The sequence below is a fragment of the Heptranchias perlo genome, unplaced genomic scaffold (assembly GCF_035084215.1).
Source record: "Heptranchias perlo isolate sHepPer1 unplaced genomic scaffold, sHepPer1.hap1 HAP1_SCAFFOLD_378, whole genome shotgun sequence".
Taxonomy (NCBI): Eukaryota; Metazoa; Chordata; class Chondrichthyes; order Hexanchiformes; family Hexanchidae; genus Heptranchias; species Heptranchias perlo.
The window spans coordinates 52,348-70,635 of NW_027139390.1; the positions used below are offsets into that span (position 1 = coordinate 52,348).

Here is an 18,288-nt window from a genome sequence, read left to right on the forward strand (position 1 = left end):
CAATCCGACAGCTTCAGGGTCACTTTACTGATAGAGATGGAAGTCCTGGACAAGCTGAAAAGGATCAAAACAAATCAATACCCAGAGATAGATGAGGGAGTCACTGGGCCAGGAAGCAGGTTAATGTGTGCTGAATTCAAAAAGGAGACAAAACAGACAACTACAGACCCACTAGTCCCTGTGTAAAATAATGTAATCAGTTATTAGGAGTAAACTTGGTAGTTGTTGCACAGATAATAGTCAACAGCAGCAGGGTTAGAGATGGCAGGTCCCCGGTAATTTCACATTGTGTCTCCCTAATGCAGGAATGTCCAGGTTTTAACAACAGACCTGATCCCATGGGCTGTACAATGTGGCAGGGCTGCCCAGTGTGTGATGAACTTCTACTACGAGAATCGATGGGAGCAGAACCTCGAGTCACTGAGGGAAGAGATTGGGATTCTACCCTGTCCCAATGTTCAAATGTAACTGCTGCCTGGATGTTAAAACAGATTCAGGCCCTGAGATGGAGGGTGAATTTAATTCTGTATAGAGATTCTTACAATATCATTAAATGTGAATTCCTTACAGCAGTCAGAGCATTCAGTAAAGGTTAGGAGCAACTGGACCGGTACAGAGCAGGCAGAGCCCAGGGCAGCTCTGGCTCCGTCCGTGGGCTCAGAGATAACACCTTCAGGAAATGAAGGCAGCAGCCTCAGGGAGCACTGGGTAGTGTTGTATACTGACCCATTACTCACAAGCAATGTCAGGGCTGCTGGCCTCTGGTGCCAGAATTATTGTAAGGGGAATAAATGAATCAACACTCTTGCTGTCACCTTATCTCACTGCTGGTCACCACTGATTCCATGTCTTGGTTACTAATTGCCCTCTGCAGGGTTTGCAGCACTCTCACCAGTTAACAGATTTACACATCTGCTCCTATATATATAAAAATCAATTAAGCAGAGTTTTCAAACTTTGCCCTGGAATACGTCTCCTTTTTATATACATATCCTGCAGTTTAAAATCAGCCCAACCGATCTCTCCTTCAGTAAACATACACGGATGGTCTTTTGGTCAGTGTGCAAAGTGCAGCCTAGAACAAGGCCCCGCCTCAGGTCACTGCGCCTCAGTGCCCCGCCTCAGGTCACTGCTGGTGTGGGTGCTGGACACTCGATCCTCCTCTCCAGGACTCTGCCTTTGACCCCCTGCGGCCGTGTCTTCCCCCGAGATGTCCGTGTACCTCCAACTGTCCTCTCGGAGCTTGTCTTCCACTCTAGGCCGGCTTGCTTGGACTGCGGCCTGGACACTCTGCAGGTCCCAGTGAGTCCTGATCAACGCATCCTCCAGCGTGAAAACACCGTCACGCGTGCGTCGCACTTGGGTGCACACTGCCGACGACTTCAGCTCCAAACCGATCTCATGGACAACCTTTCGAAGGTACTGCTGGGTCTCATGCACACACTGGATCTCTTGGGGGGGGGGGGAGAAAGGATAAAATTCATAGGAGGAAGATTCCTGGGAGATAAAGGGCCAAAGATTTGGTCTGTGTGGAGTTAGCGAGCAGGAAGGGCAGGTCACACACTGACCCCCTCACCCCGGGGACCGCGGGTCAGACACTGAGCCCCTCACCCCGGGGACCGCGGGTCAGACACTGAGCCCCTCACCCCGGGGACCGCGGGTCAGACACTGAGCCCCTCACCCTCCCCCGGGACCGCGGGTCAGACACTGAGCCCCTCACCCTCCCCCGGGACCGCTGGTCAGACACTGAGCCCCTCACCCTCCCCCGGGACCGCGGGTCAGACACTGAGCCCCTCACCCTCCCCCGGGACCGCGGGTCAGGCACTGAGCCCCTCACCCTCCCCCGGGACCGCGGGTCAGACACTGAGCCCCTCACCCTCCCCCGGGACCGCGGGTCAGACACTGAGCCCCTCACCCTCCCCCGGGACCACGGGTCAGACACTGAGCCCCTCATCCTCCCCCGGGACCGCGGGTCAGACACTGAGCCCCTCATCCTCCCCCGGGACCGCGGGTCAGACACTGAGCCCCTCACCCTCCCCCGGGACCGCGGGTCAGACACTGAGCCCCTCACCCTCCCCCGGGACCGCGGGTCAGACACTGAGCCCCTCACCCTCCCCCGGGACCGCGGGTCAGACACTGAGCCCCTCACCCTCCCCCGGGACCGCGGGTCAGACACTGAGCCCCTCACCCTCCCCCGGGACCGCGGGTCAGACACTGAGCCCCTCACCCTCCCCCGGGACCACGGGTCAGACACTGAGCCCCTCACCCTCCCCCGCGGGTCAGACACTGAGCCCCTCACCCTCCCCCGCGGGTCAGACACTGAGCCCCTCACCCTCCCCCGGGACCACGGGTCAGACACTAAGCCCCTCACTCTCCCCCGGGACCGTGGCTCAGACACTGAGCCCCTCACCCTCCCCCGCGGGTCAGACACTGACCCCCTCACCCTCCCCTGGGACCGTGGCTCAGACACTGACCCCCTCACCCTCCCCCTCCCCCGGGTCAGACACTGAGCCCCTCACCCTCCCCCGCGGGTCAGACACTGACCCCCTCACCCTCCTCTGGGACCGCGGCTCAGACACTGACCCCCTCACCCTCCCCCTCCCCCGCGGGTCAGACACTGACCCCCTCACCCTCCTCTGGGACCGCGGCTCAGACACTGACCCCCTCACCCTCCCCCGCGGGTCAGACACTGACCCCCCTCACCCTCCTCTGGGACCGCGGCTCAGACACTGACCCCCCTCACCCTCCTCTGGGACCGCGGCTCAGACACTGACCCCCCTCACCCTCCTCTGGGACCGCGGCTCAGACACTGACCCCCCTCACCCTCCTCTGGGACCGCGGCTCAGACACTGACCCCCCTCACCCTCACCCGGGACCGCGGCTCAGACACTGATCCCCCTCACCCTCCTCTGGGACCGCGGCTCAGACACTGACCCCCTCATCCTCCCCCGGGACCGCGGCTCAGACACTGACCCCCCTCATCCTCCTCCGGGACCGCGGCTCAGACACTGAGCCCCTCACCCTCCCCCGCGGGTCAGACACTGACCCCCTCACCCTCACCCGGGACCGCGGCTCAGACACTGACCCACTCACCCTCCTCTGGGACCGCAGGTCACACACTGACCCCCTCACTCTCCCCCGGGACTGCGGGTCAGACACTGACCCCCTCACCCTCCTCTGGGACCGCAGGTCACACACTGACCCCCTCACTCTCCCCCGGGACTGCGGGTCAGACACTGAGCCCCTCACCCTCCCCTGGGCCCGCGGCTCAGACACTGACCCCCTCCTCTGTCACATGCGTTCTTGGTGTGAAATGAGTTTGGGTGATATTTATCCCAGTTCTCAGTGTGTTGTACTCTATGAAATAACTCCATAAATCTGCTGCCTACGTGGATGGCTGTAACCGGGACAGTCACGGTTATTTTGAGGCTAGGAGTGACTGGTGGGAATTTTACTCTGCACCTGGGGAATTCAATACACAAAGTACAATGCCACCCTTCCTCTAACCGTTACTGGATGGCCTCCAATAGAAGGGCACCGTGACTCCACTGAGGAAAGGAAGCACAAGGTCCCCCCTGGTTGAACAGCTGAGCCAAGCAGACCAGAAGGTTGCAGTATTTAACTCTGTGCTGAGCTGATCACAGCCAGGGTTGGCACTGAAGGGCTATAATTGTTCTCAGTGCCCCTGGGTTGGCCAATGGGGAACAAGTGAGGAGAGGATGGGCTGCGATGCTTTGTGTGGTGGAATAGCCTGCCGACACCCACAAAGAATGGCACCAGACCTGTACTCCAGGAGCAGTCAGCATCTTCAGGACATGAGGGGAAATACTTCAAAGCTTCAAACAACAGACAAACCTACTTCATTTGATGAAAAATAACAGCCAGAAATGCAGGAGGGAGGGGAGAAAGCCACCTTGGTACTCTCACTCCATGCAAGGTCCAATTGTACCGACGTACCCAGTGTGAAACTCGGAGGGGAGAAGTGCACACATCGAATGCCAGTGATGATCGGAGGGGATTTCTGCAGCGGGTGTAACAGACCCCGAGACGCAAGCTCATACGCCTCTTGGCTTTTCAAATCAACGCCAGAATACCTGGAACAGGAGACAGGGTTACTTTCAAAAAGGGAATTGGGTAAATAATTGAAAAGGAGAAATTTGCAGGGCTATGGAGAACGAGAAGGGGAATGGGACTAATTGGATAGCTCTACCAAAGAGCCGGCACAGGCCCGATGGGCCAAATGGCCTCCTTCTGTGCAGTACAATTCTATGATTCCCACTGCAATGGTCAGTGCCCCTTTGAACTTTTCACCTTACTGTATCCTCACTGTGGGAGCATTCATCACCTGGGCTTCTCAATTAAAGCACAGTGAGGGGCTGATGACAGGAGTTCCCGAGCTCCCCGCAGGCTGTCCCTCCACCCCCTGGTTCACATACATACGTTAGCAGAGCTCTCTGATGGCTGCCCTGGATCACAGCGATGATGCGCTCCAGTCTATCCCGGGTGATGTGATCTGTAACGTAACATTACACAGTCAGAGTGCAGACTGAGGCTCCCACAGGGAGCAACGCAACTCACAACAATCCCGCAGTCAAGCAATGTCAGACTTTCACTCCCCCAATGGCTCAGGGGGGCACCTGCAGCACCCAGTGTAACAGAGCTACACAGGTCAGAAGGGCCCTGGCTCTGGGCTGAGCTGGTGGCCCTCAGCCGAGGCAGGGGCTGGGGGGCTGTTAGTGGGTACAGTGCCGCTGGGTTAGGGGAGGGTGTCCAGTGTTGACCACTGTTTAGTGACCCCTGCTGGAAAGCGCAAATGTGCCGATTGGGATCAGGCCTGGCAGTGATGCCACCCACAGTCAAATAGCCTGGCCACACTAGGCTCACGCTTGGTGAGGTTCCAGCTTCCGCAGGTGGGAGCAGTGGCCCAGTGAGAGTTGGGGCCTTCAGGAGAGGAGCGGAGAACATTCAGGGAACAAACTTCCACACGTAACTTCACAAGATCACAGATGCAACATTACAACAGGAGCACAGGAGGAACCGATCCCTCACACGGGGGCGGGGCCGGGGGGGAACGGGGCGAGGCCGGGGGGAACGGGGCGAGGCCGGGGGGAACGGGGCGAGGCCGGGGGGAACGGGGCGAGGCCGGGGGGAACGGGGCGAGGCGGGCGGCCTGACTGCACGATGTTTCCAATGGACAGGTGATTGTGTCGATGGAGATCGGTGAATCGCTGAGTCCTGCTGACCTGCTCCAGTTCCCCCATCCTTACCGTAAGTTGTTTTCTCAATCAGTCTGCCGGTGTCTGAAAAGTCCTCAGTTGCTGTTCCAAAGCTGCCTTTTACAGTGTACTCCTGAAAGACCAGAGCAAAGGAGGGCTGAATGAGGCCAGTCATCGTCCAATGGGTCCAGGCATCGCTCGAGCCTCACTCAGTAAACATGGTGAGTAACAGAATCACACAGCAGGTCCTGCTTCCAATCCTGCTCCCTGCCGGCTTAGGGGAGCGTGGGGGAATACAAGTGGCCTCATCATCCCTGTGCCGGGGAGGGGATAAGAAATCAGCCAGTGTTCCTGCTCCCGCCTGCCACCCGGTGAGCTTGGGCAGAATGTGGTGAGCCTTCTCAGAGGCACTAAGATCCTTTGCTCAGCCCCGGCTGGGACCGGCTAACTCTCAGCTCAGACTGCATTAGGACCAGCCCTACACTCTCAAGTCTTCCCCCGAGAGACAAGGACCTGTATTTTTACAGCATCTTTTCTCAGAAACGTCCCAGAACCATTCACAAACAATTCATTCCTTTGTCTTAAGAGTTACTGTTAAGTAATATGGCAGCCATTTTATGCACAGCAAGCTGCCACAAACAGGTGAATGAGTAATTAACCATGTTTTTGGTGGTGACGAATATTGGCCAGGACACTGGGGAGAATTCCCCTGCTCTTCGAATAGTGCTGTGGGATCTTTAATGCCCACCTGAGGGGGCAGATGGAGCCTTGGATTAAAGTCTCATCCAACGAACGGCACCTCTGACAGTGCGGCGCTCCCCCAGTACTGACCCTCCGCCAGTGCGGCGCTCCCTCAGTACTGACCCTCCGCCAGTGCGGCGCTCCCTCAGTACTGACCCTCCGACAGTGCGGCACTCCCTCAGTACTGACCCTCCGACAGTGCGGCACTCCCTCAGTACTGACCCTCCGCCAGTGCGGCGCTCCCTCAGTACTGACCCTCCGCCAGTGCGGCGCTCCCTCAGTACTGACCCTCCGCCAGTGCGGCGCTCCCTCAGTACTGACCCTCCGACAGTGCAGCACTCCCTCAGTACTGACCCTCCGCCAGTGCGGCGCTCCCCCAGTACTGACCCTCCGCCAGTGCGGCGCTCCCCCAGTACTGACCCTCCGCCAGTGCGGCGCTCCCTCAGTACTGACCCTCCGCCAGTGCGGCGCTCCCTCAGTACTGACCCTCCGCCCGTGCGGCGCTCCCTCAGTACTGACCCTCCGCCAGTGCGGCGCTCCCTCAGTACTGACCCTCCGCCAGTGCGGCGCTCCCTCAGTACTGACCCTCCGCCAGTGCGGCGCTCCCTCAGTACTGACCCTCCGCCAGTGCGGCGCTCCCTCAGTACTGACCCTCCGCCAGTGCGGCGCTCCCTCAGTACTGACCCTCCGCCCGTGCGGCGCTCCCTCAGTACTGACCCTCCGCCAGTGCGGCGCTCCCTCAGTACTGACCCTCCGCCAGTGCGGCGCTCCCCCAGTACTGACCCTCCGCCAGTGCGGCGCTCCCTCAGTACTGACCCTCCGCCAGTGCGGCGCTCCCTCAGTACTGACCCTCCGACAGTGCGGCGCTCTCTCAGTACTGACCCTCCGCCAGTGCGGCGCTCCCTCAGTACTGACCCTCCGACAGTGCGGTGCTCCCTCAGCACTGACCCTCCGACAGTGCGGCGCTCCCTCGGGGGGAGAGACGGACAGACGGGGGAAGGGTAAAGCCTGTTCTCACATCGCACAGAGCAGCATTACCTTGGTCAGGTGACAGTTGTAGAGATGAGTTAGTTGCTGGTTTCCGTTGCCGACCCCAAGCACTGCGGAGATAAAACAGCGCACGGTCTGTTAGAAACTCAGCCATTCCACTCAGCAGGTCGCACTCCAGCCAGTCTCAGCTATCCTGTTGTAGGATTTCAATACACTGAGTGGTGTGAGTGGGACTGTACTGGTGATGTGCTGGAGGCTACAGGCCTGTCCCTGAGGAGGTGGACTATATACCACATCATATCAAAGTGAGTGAAATGCGACTTCCACAATGTACAGATTGAGGAGGCCATTCAGCCCATCTGGCTCACCCATCCATCAAACATCAATCTCCCCACACAGCATCCAACTGCCTCTTGAATGACCCCCGAGTCTTTGCCCCCTCTCCCCTATCCAGGTACCGATCCCTCTGTGTGAAGATGGGCTCTCTCCCATTGCCTTTCATCAGTTTGTACCAACACTCCAAGTGCTACAAAAAACAAAATGCTGCAGATACTGGGAATCTGAAATAAGAGGAGAAAATGCTGGGAACTCTCAGCAGGTCAGGCAGCCTCTGGGGAGAGACGATCGGATTAATCTTTCAGGTCACGAAAGGTCATTGACCTGAAACATTAATCCTATGTTTCTCTCCGCAGACATTGACTGGCCGGTGAGATCCCAGCGTTTCCTGTTTTTATTCCTTGTTCTGTAGCTGTTGGAATCGTGCTCAGGATGAACCTTCCTGATTCCACCTAGTGTAAGATTCTCTCACTCGCTCCCTTTTCGAGGTTGAAGACCCTTTTCATACAGCTAATACCCTCTGACACTGGGGACCAGACTTGCTGACCTTTCTCTGCACCATTTCCTGGGATTTAATGTTTCTCTTGTGCCTCAGCCTACACAATGAACAATGCCAAACACCACACTGGTCAACCCTGAAACCAGCACCAGACCACCACAGTAACGGAGTCAGCGTGACAGCTTCACATTACAGGAGTGCAGCCACTCTTCACACTCACCGGCTTCTCCTGCAAAACCGTTTTACTTAATTTCCACCCTCTTCTAGTGGGACGAATCGGAGAACATCTCCATCAAAACACCTCACGCAAAGTCAGTGAGGAGGGTCTCCACCACAAACATCTGAACTGTGTCCTCATAAACCACGGCACCTACACCCCAGTATAAAACATTCCCATTAATACACCGGGGTAACAGGATGGAAATATAATCACGATTTAATGTTTAGCCTCTTCTCTGATCTATACTTGCTATGTCTGTATAACTTGGGCGAGATACCCTCTCTGGTTATTATATTGGGATCTTACTGTTCTATACACAGGTGACTGACTATGTTAATGTTGGATGGATGGGTTTCCCCTGGCAACCCAGTGGGTATAGGCACTGCCCAGTGTGGTACTGAGCCATTTAATGCCCAGGGACCTGTGCCCGCCTCCAGCCAGCGTTGGTGGTAGATCAGAATGATTCATGCAGGGCAAGCAATCAATTTCATAACCAGGGACAGGCTAAACACTGTCAGAATGTACAGCTTCCCACACCCACTGTTTCACAGACGATAGCACACTCTTCATCCAAATCATCTGATAACCCAGAGTTTTCAGGATTAAATTCTCACTTTCCTGTGTTATTTACATTTCTAAATTCATATAATTGGATAATTCACATTTTTTAGCTTAAAAATGACCGCAGCGCCGGGAGGGGGCGCGTTCCGCAGCGCCGGGAGGGGGCGCGTTCCGCAGCGCCGGGAGGGGGCGCGTTCCGCAGCGCCGGGAGGGGGCGCGTTCCGCAGCGCCGGGAGGGGGCGCGTTCCGCAGCGCCGGGAGGGGGCGCGTTCCGCAGCGCCGGGAGGGGGCGCGTTCCGCAGCGCCGGGAGAGGGCGCGTTCTTATCCTTTCACCCATGTTTGTTTCAAACTCCTTTTTAACAATAACAACCACTTGCATTTATATATCGCCTTTAATGTAGAAAAATGTCCCAAGGAGCTTCACAGGAGCGATTATCAAACAAAATTTGACACCGAGCCACAGAAGGAGATATTAGGACAGGTGACCAAAAGCTTGGTCAGAGGTAGATTATAAGGAGCGTGGGAGGTAGAGAGGCGGAGAGGTTTAGGGAGGGAATTCCAGAGCTTAGGGCCCAGGCAGCTGAAGGCACGGCCGCCAATGGTGGAGTGATTAAAATCGGGGATGCGCCAGAGGCAAGAATTGGAGGAACGCAGAGATCTCGGAGGGTTGTAGGGCTGGAGGAGATTACAGAGATAGGGAGAGGCGAGGGCCATGGAGGCATTTGAAAACAAGGATGAGAATTTTAATATTGAGGTGTTCCCAGAGTGGGAGCCAATGTAGGACAACGGGCACAGGGGTGATGGGTGAACCGGACTTGGTGCGAGTTAGAATACGGGCAGCAGAGTTTTGGATGAGCTGAATTTTATGGAGGGTGGAAGATGGGAGGCCAGTCAGGGGAGCATTGGAATAGTGGAGTCTGGAGGGACAAAGGCACGGATGAGGATTTCAGCAGCAGATGAGCTGAGGCAGGGGGCGGAGACGGGCGATGTTACAGAGGCTCATCAAAAAGCTCAGACTAAAGCAGAATCTCAATGTCACTCCACACACTTACCAAAGACTCCAGATGATCGCATGTCCAGGCGATGACCTGCCCCCACCTTCAGATCAACAAACTTAGGGCCTTTCACTAGAACAGGATAGCAATTAGTAATTATCAGTATTAAATACTGCAATACTGCAGGGAACACCCAACCACTGCATTAAATACTGCAGGGAACACCCAACCACTGCATTAAATACTGCAGGGAACACCCAACCACTGCATTAAATACTGCAGGGAACACCCAACCACTGCATTAAATACTGCAGGGAACACCCAACCACTGCATTAAATACTGCAGGGAACACCCAACCACTGCATTAAATACTGCAGGGAACACCCAACCACTGCATTAAATACTGCAGGGAACACCCAACCACTGCATTAAATACTGCAGGGAACACCCAACCACTGCATTAAATACTGCAGGGAACACCCAACCACTGCATTAAATACTGCAGGGAACACCCAACCACTGCATTAAATACTGCAGGGAACACCCAACCACTGCATTAAATACTGCAGGGAACACCCAACCACTGCATTAAATACTGCAGGGAACACCCAACCACTGCATTAAATACTGCAGGGAACACCCAACCACTGCATTAAATACTGCAGGGAACACCCAACCACTGCATTAAATACTGCAGGGAACACCCAACCACTGCATTAAATACACAAACAAGTGCCCGGCCTCCCACACTGAACCTGCCCCATGTCCTACGGTCCAACCTGCTCTCGATGCTCCCCCACCCCCCCAGCCTGTGTCCCATACCTCGTGGGTGATCGGCTACAACGGGGACCTGGACCACGGTCAGACTGGTTTCCGTCCCGTTCTCACCCTCAATGGAGCTCGGCAGAAACCGGATTTGCTGACGAGGAAGTGGCTGCTTCAAGGAATTCAGATCTGTCACAGGGACGGAGGAGACACGATTAGTGAGAGTTTACACGATTATTGTCCACACCAAACACACTAACACCTCACAATGGGTCAGGCACTGGAGCGTTCTCCCAGTGACTCCCTCCCCACCCTCCGTCACTCCCCCCCACCCCGCAGTCACTCCCCCTCCCGTCGCTCCCACTCCCCCCTCCAGTCATTCCCCCTCCCCCTTCCATCACTCCCCCCTCCGTCACTCCCCTCTACCCCACCGCAGTCACTCCCCCCTCCCCGTCACTCCCCTCTACCCCACCGCAGTCACTCCCTCCTCCTGTCACTCGCCCCCCCTTCCGTCACTCCCCCCCCACCCCGTCACTCCCCCCTCACCCCGTCACTCCCCCCTCGCCCGCCGCAGTCACTCCCCCCTCCCCCGCCGCAGTCACTTCCCCTCCAGTCACTCCCCACTCCAGTCACTCGCCCCCCCTTCCGTCACTCGCCCCCCCTTCCGTCACTCGCCCCCCCTTCCGTCACTCGCCCCCCCTTCCGTCACTCGCCCCCCCTTCCGTCACTCGCCCCCCCTTCCGTCACTCGCCCCCCCTTCCGTCACTCGCCCCCCCACCCCGTCACTCGCCCCTCCACCCCGTCACTCGCCCCCCCACCCCGTCACTCGCCCCCCCACCCCGTCACTCCCCCCTCCCCCGCCGCAGTCACTCCCCCCTCCCCCGCCGCAGTCACTCCCCCCTCCCCCGCCGCAGTCACTCCCCCACCCGTCACTCCCCCCCCTCCCTCCCGTCACTCCCCCCCCTCCCTCCCGTCACTCCCCCCCCTCCCTCCCGTCACTCCCCCCTCCCGTCACTCCCCCCTCCCCCGCCTGTCCAAGTCCAGTTACGAAAGACGCACCTTTCAGCAGGTTGGTCTCCACGGTGTCTCGGAGCCGCTTCCAGTGAACCCCCGGCGGTTTGTAGACGGCGAAGAGGCCGTGCAGCGTCCGGCACAGCGACCGTGCGGGTCTCCCCATCCCCCCCTCGGCAAACAACACACAGGCTTCACTTTCCACGTCTTAGCGGGGGCTGAGTGGGGACCTGCTGCACAATTAGTACAGAACACCCCCCTCTCCTCTCGCCCAGGCCCACTACACCGCCCCCACTCCCGCGTTGTGTTTTCCGGGTCGGCTCCTCACTCGAGGCCGCTGCTTCGGTCGTCGCCAATCCGAGATGCGCCTGCGCGAGATCCGCCCCACCTTCCCTGCTGATTGACAGATGCCGACATCCAATCAGGAGACCGTCCCGGACCTCCGGTCACAGCGCCCCCTGCAGGCCCGGCGGACACCCTGTGCACTGCCCCACTCGGACCTCCGGTCACAGCGCCCCCTGCAGGCCCGGCGGACACCCTGTCCACTGCCCCACTCGGACCTCCGGTCACAGCGCCCCCTGCAGGCCCGGCGGACACCCTGTGCACTGCCCCACTCGGACCTCCGGTCACAGCGCCCCCTGCAGGCCCGGCGGACACCCTGTCCACTGCCCCACACGGACCTCCGGTCACAGCGCCCCCTGCAGGCCCGGCGGACACCCTGTGCACTGCCCCACACGGACCTCCGGTCACAGCGCCCCCTGCAGGCCCGGCGGACACCCTGTCCACTGCCCCACTCGGACCTCCGGTCACAGCGCCCCCTGCAGGCCCGGCGGACACCCTGTGCACTGCCCCACTCGGACCTCCGGTCACAGCGCCCCCTGCAGGCCCGGCGGACACCCTGTGCACTGCCCCACACGGACCTGCCCAGCAGCTAAACTTTAAAGGGGCTTAACCAATTAGAGGAAAATGTTTGTGTATGGGGAGAATATTGTTTCACTGTCGGAGGGTCCGTACTGAGGGAGCGCTGCACTGTCGGAGGGTCAGTACTGAGGGAGCGCTGCACTGTCGGAGGGTCAGTACTGAGGGAGCGCCGCACTGTCGGAGGGTCAGTACTGAGGGAGTGCTGCACTGTCGGAGGGTCAGTACTGAGGGAGTGCTGCACTGTTGGAGGGTCAGTACTGAGGGAGTGCTGCACTGTCGGAGGGTCAGTACTGAGGGAGTGCTGCACTGTCGGAGGGTCAGTACTGAGGGAGTGCTGCACTGTCGGAGGGTCAGTACTGAGGGAGTGCTGCACTGTCGGAGGGTCAGTACTGAGGGAGTGCCGCACTGTCGGAGGGTCAGTACTGAGGGAGTGCCGCACTGTCGGAGGGTCAGTACTGAGGGAGAGCTGCACTGTCGGAGGGTCAGTACTGAGGGAGCGCTGCACTGTCGGAGGGTCAATACTGAGGGAGCGCTGCACTGTCGGAGGGTCAGTACTGAGGGAGCGCTGCACTGTCGGAGGGTCAGTACTGAGCGAGTGCTGCACTGTCGGAGGGTCAGTACTGAGGGAGCGCTGCACTGTCGGAGGGTCAGTACTGAGGGAGCGCTGCACTGTCGGAGGGTCAGTACTGAGGGAGCGCTGCACTGTCGGAGGGTCAGTACTGAGGGAGCGCTGCACTGTCGGAGGGTCAGTACTGAGGGAGCGCTGCACTGTCGGAGGGTCAGTACTGAGGGAGCGCTGCACTGTCGGAGGGTCAGTACTGAGGGAGCGCTGCACTGTCGGAGGGTCAGTACTGAGGGAGCGCCGCACTGTCGGAGGGTCAGTACTGAGGGAGTGCTGCACTGTCGGAGGGTCAGTACTGAGGGAGTGCTGCACTGTCGGAGGGTCAGTACTGAGGGAGTGCCGCACTGTCGGAGGGTCAGTACTGAGGGAGCGCCGCACTGTCGGAGGGTCAGTACTGAGGGAGTGCTGCACTGTCGGAGGGTCAGTACTGAGGGAGAGCTGCACTGTCGGAGGGTCAGTACTGAGGGAGCGCTGCACTGTCGGAGGGTCAATACTGAGGGAGCGCTGCACTGTCGGAGGGTCAGTACTGAGGGAGCGCTGCACTGTCGGAGGGTCAGTACTGAGCGAGTGCTGCACTGTCGGAGGGTCAGTACTGAGGGAGTGCTGCACTGTCGGAGGGTCAGTACTGACGAGTGCTGCACGGTGCACGTCTGCCAGCGGCCTTGCTCTCTCTGCCGCCTGACCAAAGTTCTCTCCCCTGTTGCTTGGCAGGGTGACTATGAAGCTGGGGTGTCTGATGTACCACACCTGACAATGTGCCATCTACCACCTCTGCAACCTCTGGCACAACTCTCGGCCCACCTGCCTTCTCAGGCCTTGGGTTAGCAGAGGCAGATTGTCCACCGTCTGCTGCAAGGCCACCTGGGGCCGCAGATGGAGCAGAAGGCAGGCACATGGAAGGGCAGTGCCAGCCTCCGGGGACAGAGCTGTGGAATGGCACATGCAGCAACACCTCAACTTCAGCAGGGCTGAGGGCTGTCCGGTCACTTTGTCTGCAGGCTCACGCCTGGACCCAGGGCTCCATTACCATCCAGCGTTGTTTCTCACTCTCGACCTTCTCACCTGTCGGCCTCAGCTGCTGATGCCTTCAGCTGCCTCGGCCCTAAGCTCTGGAATTCCCTCCCTAAGCCTCTCCGCCTCTCCACCTCTCTCTCTCTCCTCCTTTAAGACGCTCCTTAAAACCTGCCTTTTTGACCAAGCTTATGTGGCTCGGTGTCAAATTTTGTTTGATAATCGTTTCTGTGAAGCTCCTTGGGACATTTTACTACGTTAAAGGCGTTATATAAATGCAAGTTATTGTTGTTGCAATTTTAAAATGCTCTCAAGAAAGTTGTTGGCTGTATTGGGACCGGAAGGGGTGGTAACAGGCGAGGGCAGTGACACGAGGAGACACGACGGAGGAGGTTGCTGGGGTTCACCCCGATGAACACCACAGAGGGGTTGTGGAGCTATCGGAAAAGTGACCGAAAAATGTCCAAGAGGCGGCCCTGAAAATGGAGCAATCGTCTGAACTCTGGCGGCACAGGAAGTCGATGCTAAGAATCATGGGTACGCCAAGACAGGAATGTGGCGACATAGAATCTTTCACACTCAGCAACTAGTTTCAGTGGCCAGAGCTAGGTATACACACTGGCTCGTCAAGATTGAAGGAAGAGTCAGCCTAATCTTGTGCTATTATTGGAGGTCAGACAAAGTTGAAAGGAATTTTTACAACTAGACCTGGGAGTGACCTAATCCTTATCTGGATTGTCTACCGCCATTATTTAAGGCCAAACAAAATTTAAAGTTTGCAACTGAATGGGCAGATCTGGCTTTTCTCAAGTAATTTAAAATGTGTTCATTGTATGTGCTTGACATGTGCCTGTCTATGGTGTGGTCGCTCAATAAGACTATTCTTGACAAGAAGTGGATAATTCAGCTTGGCCAATATATGAAGAGATGAGAAAAGAGGATTTACTTTGAAAATCAGACGTATAAAAGGTGGTGAATTCATGCAAAAAGAAAAGTTGAGAGAGAATTCAAGAGAGAGGGAACTCTTTCCCTCAGCTTAATATAGTTTGAAGTTTATAGAACACAAAGCAAAAGTTACAACAGGTGTATAGTGAGAATACCGTCATTTTTGTGTGCACACAAGCTTTATTTAAAAAAAACTCAATCTAATTTTTACCTGACTGAAGCTTTTGAAATTTGTTGTCTAGCTTTCTTCAAATAATTTTGAAAAACAACTGAACAGAAATCGTTAGAAGCAAAAGAAAAATATTCCATCAACACTGTTATCTGAATGGTGCTGGTGTATTGTTGGAACTTAGGCACCCTGCATAGCTCGGACTGGATAATTCAAATTCAGTGCACAGCATGACAGCTCTGGGCACAGAGACCAAATCCAAGCCCGGGTCTTTTGAAAAAGCTGAGGTATTTGTGTAAATGCTTTAACAAAGGTATTAAAAGACACAAAGGACAAGGGATAATTGTAATCGTGCATAATTTATTGATTTATAAATGAAATTTGTTTAAAACCCCTATTTTGGACATTCGAAATCTCAGGTGGAAAATTTTCAGAAAGCATTTTGAATAATTTGTAGAAACGACGCATCTCGTAGCTAGATTGTGGAATTACAGGATGATGTGTTTACACAGGCCGAGCCCATTATAAATGTGGACATAGGAATTTATAACAGTAAAAAAATGACACAAATGTGTGACAAAAAGGTGACAACAGGAAGAAAGGTTTTGTAGACAGGAAGTGTGTGCAAATAAAATTGAGATACATATATTTTACAGACAGATTGAAGCCACATCAATCACTACATGGGTATGTGCCTTCAATTTACGTATTTCAACACATTATATGTGATAAAATTATATTAAATTATAATCTTTAACAATTCTCTTTTTACCCTGGTTTTTAAATCCCAGTGAGAAGTAAAGAGATTCATTCTCCTGATTCTTTGTAACAGTTCCTTAATTTCTGGCGTTCTAATCATAACAACAAGGTTTACACTTTAATAGTTACCAAAACCACAGTCACCGTCTCCTTTTAAGGCCTGATTTGGGGTGCTGGTGACATTGAGTGAGAGCGGAGGCTGGTTCCAGGCCACTCTGCTCCCCTCCTGAAAAGCCCCCCCAGATTCTCAGAGAATCCCACCCATTTCAGACTGAGCTGTACCCTCAAAGTACTAGCCGTCCATCTCCCGGCTTTATCCTGTCCCCGTCTTCTGCCAAAACCAACTCACACAACTCGGTGATGGAATCATAAAATCATAGAATGAAACAGCACAGCAGGAGGCCATTCAGCCCATCGTGCCTGTGCCGGCTCTTTGAAAGAGCTATCCAACTAGTCCCACTGCCCTGCTCTTTCCCCATAGCCCTGCAAATTTTCCCTTTCCAAATATTTATCTAATTCCCTTTTGAAAGTTACTATTGAGTCGGCTTCTACCACCCTTTCAGGCCAAGAAAATGGCAGAGCAATTAAACAAATACTTTGGTTCTGTCTTCACGGAAGAGGACACAAATAACTTCCCAGAAATGCTCAGAAACCAAGGGACTAGTGAGGAGGAGGAATTAAAGGAAATTAGTATTAGTGAAAAAAATAGTGCTGGAGAAATTAATGGGACTGAAAGCCGATCAATCCCCAGGGTCTGATAATCTGCATCCCAGAGTACTAAAAGAGGTAGCCATGGAAATAGTGGATGCATTAGTTGTCATCTTCCAAAATTCCTGCAGATTATGGATCAGTTCCTGCAGATTGGAGGGCGGCAAATGTAACCCCACTATTTAAAAAAGGAGGGAGAGAGAAAACAGGGAACTACAGACCGGTTAGCCTAACATCAGTAGTGGGGAAAATGCTAGAGTCTATTATAAAGGATGTGATAACAGGACACTTAGAAAATATCAATGGGATTAGACAAAGTCAACATGGATTTATGAAAGGGAAATCATGTTTGACAAACATACTGGAGTTTTTTGAGGATGTAACTGGTAGAATAGATAGGGGAGAGCCAGTGGATTTATGTTTATTTGGATTTTCAGAAGGCCTTTGATAAAGTCCCACATAAGAGGTCAGTGTGCAAAATTAAAGCACATGGGATTGGGGGGAATATACTGGCATGGGTTGAAAAATGGTTAACAGACAGGAAACAGAGAGGAGGACTAAATGGTTTTTCTTTCGGGGTGGCAGGCGGTGACTAGTGGGGTACCGCAGGGATCAGTGCTTGGGCCCCAGCTATTCACAATATATATCAATGATTTGGAAGAGGGAACTAAATGTAATATTTCCAAGTTTGCTCACAACACAAAACTAGGTGGGATGGTGAGTTGTGAGGAAGATGCAAAGAGGCTTCAAGGTGATTTAGACTAGCTGGGTAAGTCGGCAAATACATGGCAGGTGCAGTATAATGTGGATAAATGTGAAGTTATCCACTTCGGAAGGAAAAACAGAAAGGCAGAGTATTATTTAAATAGTGATAGATTGGGAAATGTTGATGTACAAAGAGCCCTTGTACGCCAGTCACTGAAAGCAAACATGCAGGTGCAGCAAGCTGTTAGGAAGGCAAATGGTATGTTGGCCTTCATTGCAAGAGGATTTGGGTACAGGAGCAAGGATGTCTTACTGCAGTTATACAGGGCCTTGGTGAGACCACACCTGGAGTATTATGTGCAGTTTTGGTCTCCTTACCTAAGAAAGGATGTACTTGCCATAGAGGGAGTGTAGCGAAGGTTCACCAGACGGATTCCTGGGATGGCAGGACTGTCGTATGAGGAGAGATTGGGTCGACTCGGCCTGTATTCACTCGAGTTTAGAAGAATGAGAGGGGATCTCATTGAAACATATAAAATTCTGACAGGGCTAGACAGGCTGGATACAGGGAGGATGTTTCCCCTGGCTGGGGGGTCCAGAACGAGGGGTCACAGTCTCAGGATACGGGGTTGGGCATTTAGGTCTGAGATGAGAAATTTCTTCACTCAGAGGGTGGTGAACCTGTGGAATTCTCTACCACAGGAGGCTGTGGAGACCAAGTCACTGAATATATTTAAGAAGGAGCTAGATAGATTTCTAGACACAAAAGGCATCAAGGGGTATGGGGAGAGAGCGGGAATATGGTATTGAGATAGAGGATCAGCCATGATCATACTGAATGGTGGAGCAGCTCGAAGGGCCGAATGGCCTACTGCTGCTCCAATTTTCTATATTTTTATGTTTCAGGCAGTGCATTGCAGATCATTACAACTCACTGGGTGAAAAAATGTCTCCTGATTTCCCTCTGGTTCTTTTGCCAATCACCTTAAATCTGTGTCCTCTGGTTACCGACCCTTCTGCCAATGGAAACAATTTCTCCTTATTTACTCGATCAAAACTGTTCCTGATTTCGAACACCTCTATTAAATCTCCTCTTAACCTTCTCTGCTCTA

At 54.6% G+C, this 18,288-nt stretch overlaps 2 protein-coding genes across 2 annotated transcripts in view; one reads left to right on the forward strand and one right to left on the reverse strand.

Moving 5' to 3' along the window:
* Window positions 1–569, forward strand: part of coq4 (coenzyme Q4 homolog (S. cerevisiae)) — a 34,614-nt gene extending 34,045 nt beyond the window's left edge. Inside the window, exon 7 of the mRNA XM_067978741.1 lies at window positions 306–569. Coding sequence (XP_067834842.1) covers window positions 306–468 — 163 coding nt within the window. The 3' untranslated portion in view covers window positions 469–569. The remainder of the gene's footprint in view (window positions 1–305) is intronic.
* trub2 (TruB pseudouridine (psi) synthase family member 2) lies at window positions 502–11,708 on the reverse strand. The gene is made up of 8 exons (XM_067978740.1): window positions 11,385–11,708; window positions 10,383–10,514; window positions 9,617–9,691; window positions 6,996–7,057; window positions 5,268–5,349; window positions 4,441–4,513; window positions 3,958–4,094; window positions 502–1,451 (listed from the first exon to the last, which is right to left on the reverse strand). The coding sequence occupies exons 1-8, from the start codon at window positions 11,500–11,502 to the stop codon at window positions 1,099–1,101; spliced, it is 1,032 nt and encodes a 343-aa protein (XP_067834841.1). The 5' UTR covers window positions 11,503–11,708; the 3' UTR covers window positions 502–1,098.
* Window positions 11,709–18,288: the final 6,580 nt, after the last annotated feature.

What these genes read in the sequence shown, in the direction of transcription:
- trub2 (XM_067978740.1), bottom strand. Translation starts at nt 11,502, where the DNA reads ATGGGGAGACCCGCACGGTCGCTGTGCCGGACGCTGCACGGCCTCTTC. An exon ending in GGAGACCAACCTGCTGAAAG is followed by an intron (nt 10,515 to 11,384) that starts GTGCGTCTTTCG and finishes TCCCTGTGACAG; the next exon opens with ATCTGAATTCCTTGAAGCAG. An exon ending in CATCAGAGAGCTCTGCTAAC is followed by an intron (nt 4,095 to 4,440) that starts GTATGTATGTGA and finishes CTCCTGTTCCAG; the next exon opens with GTATTCTGGCGTTGATTTGA.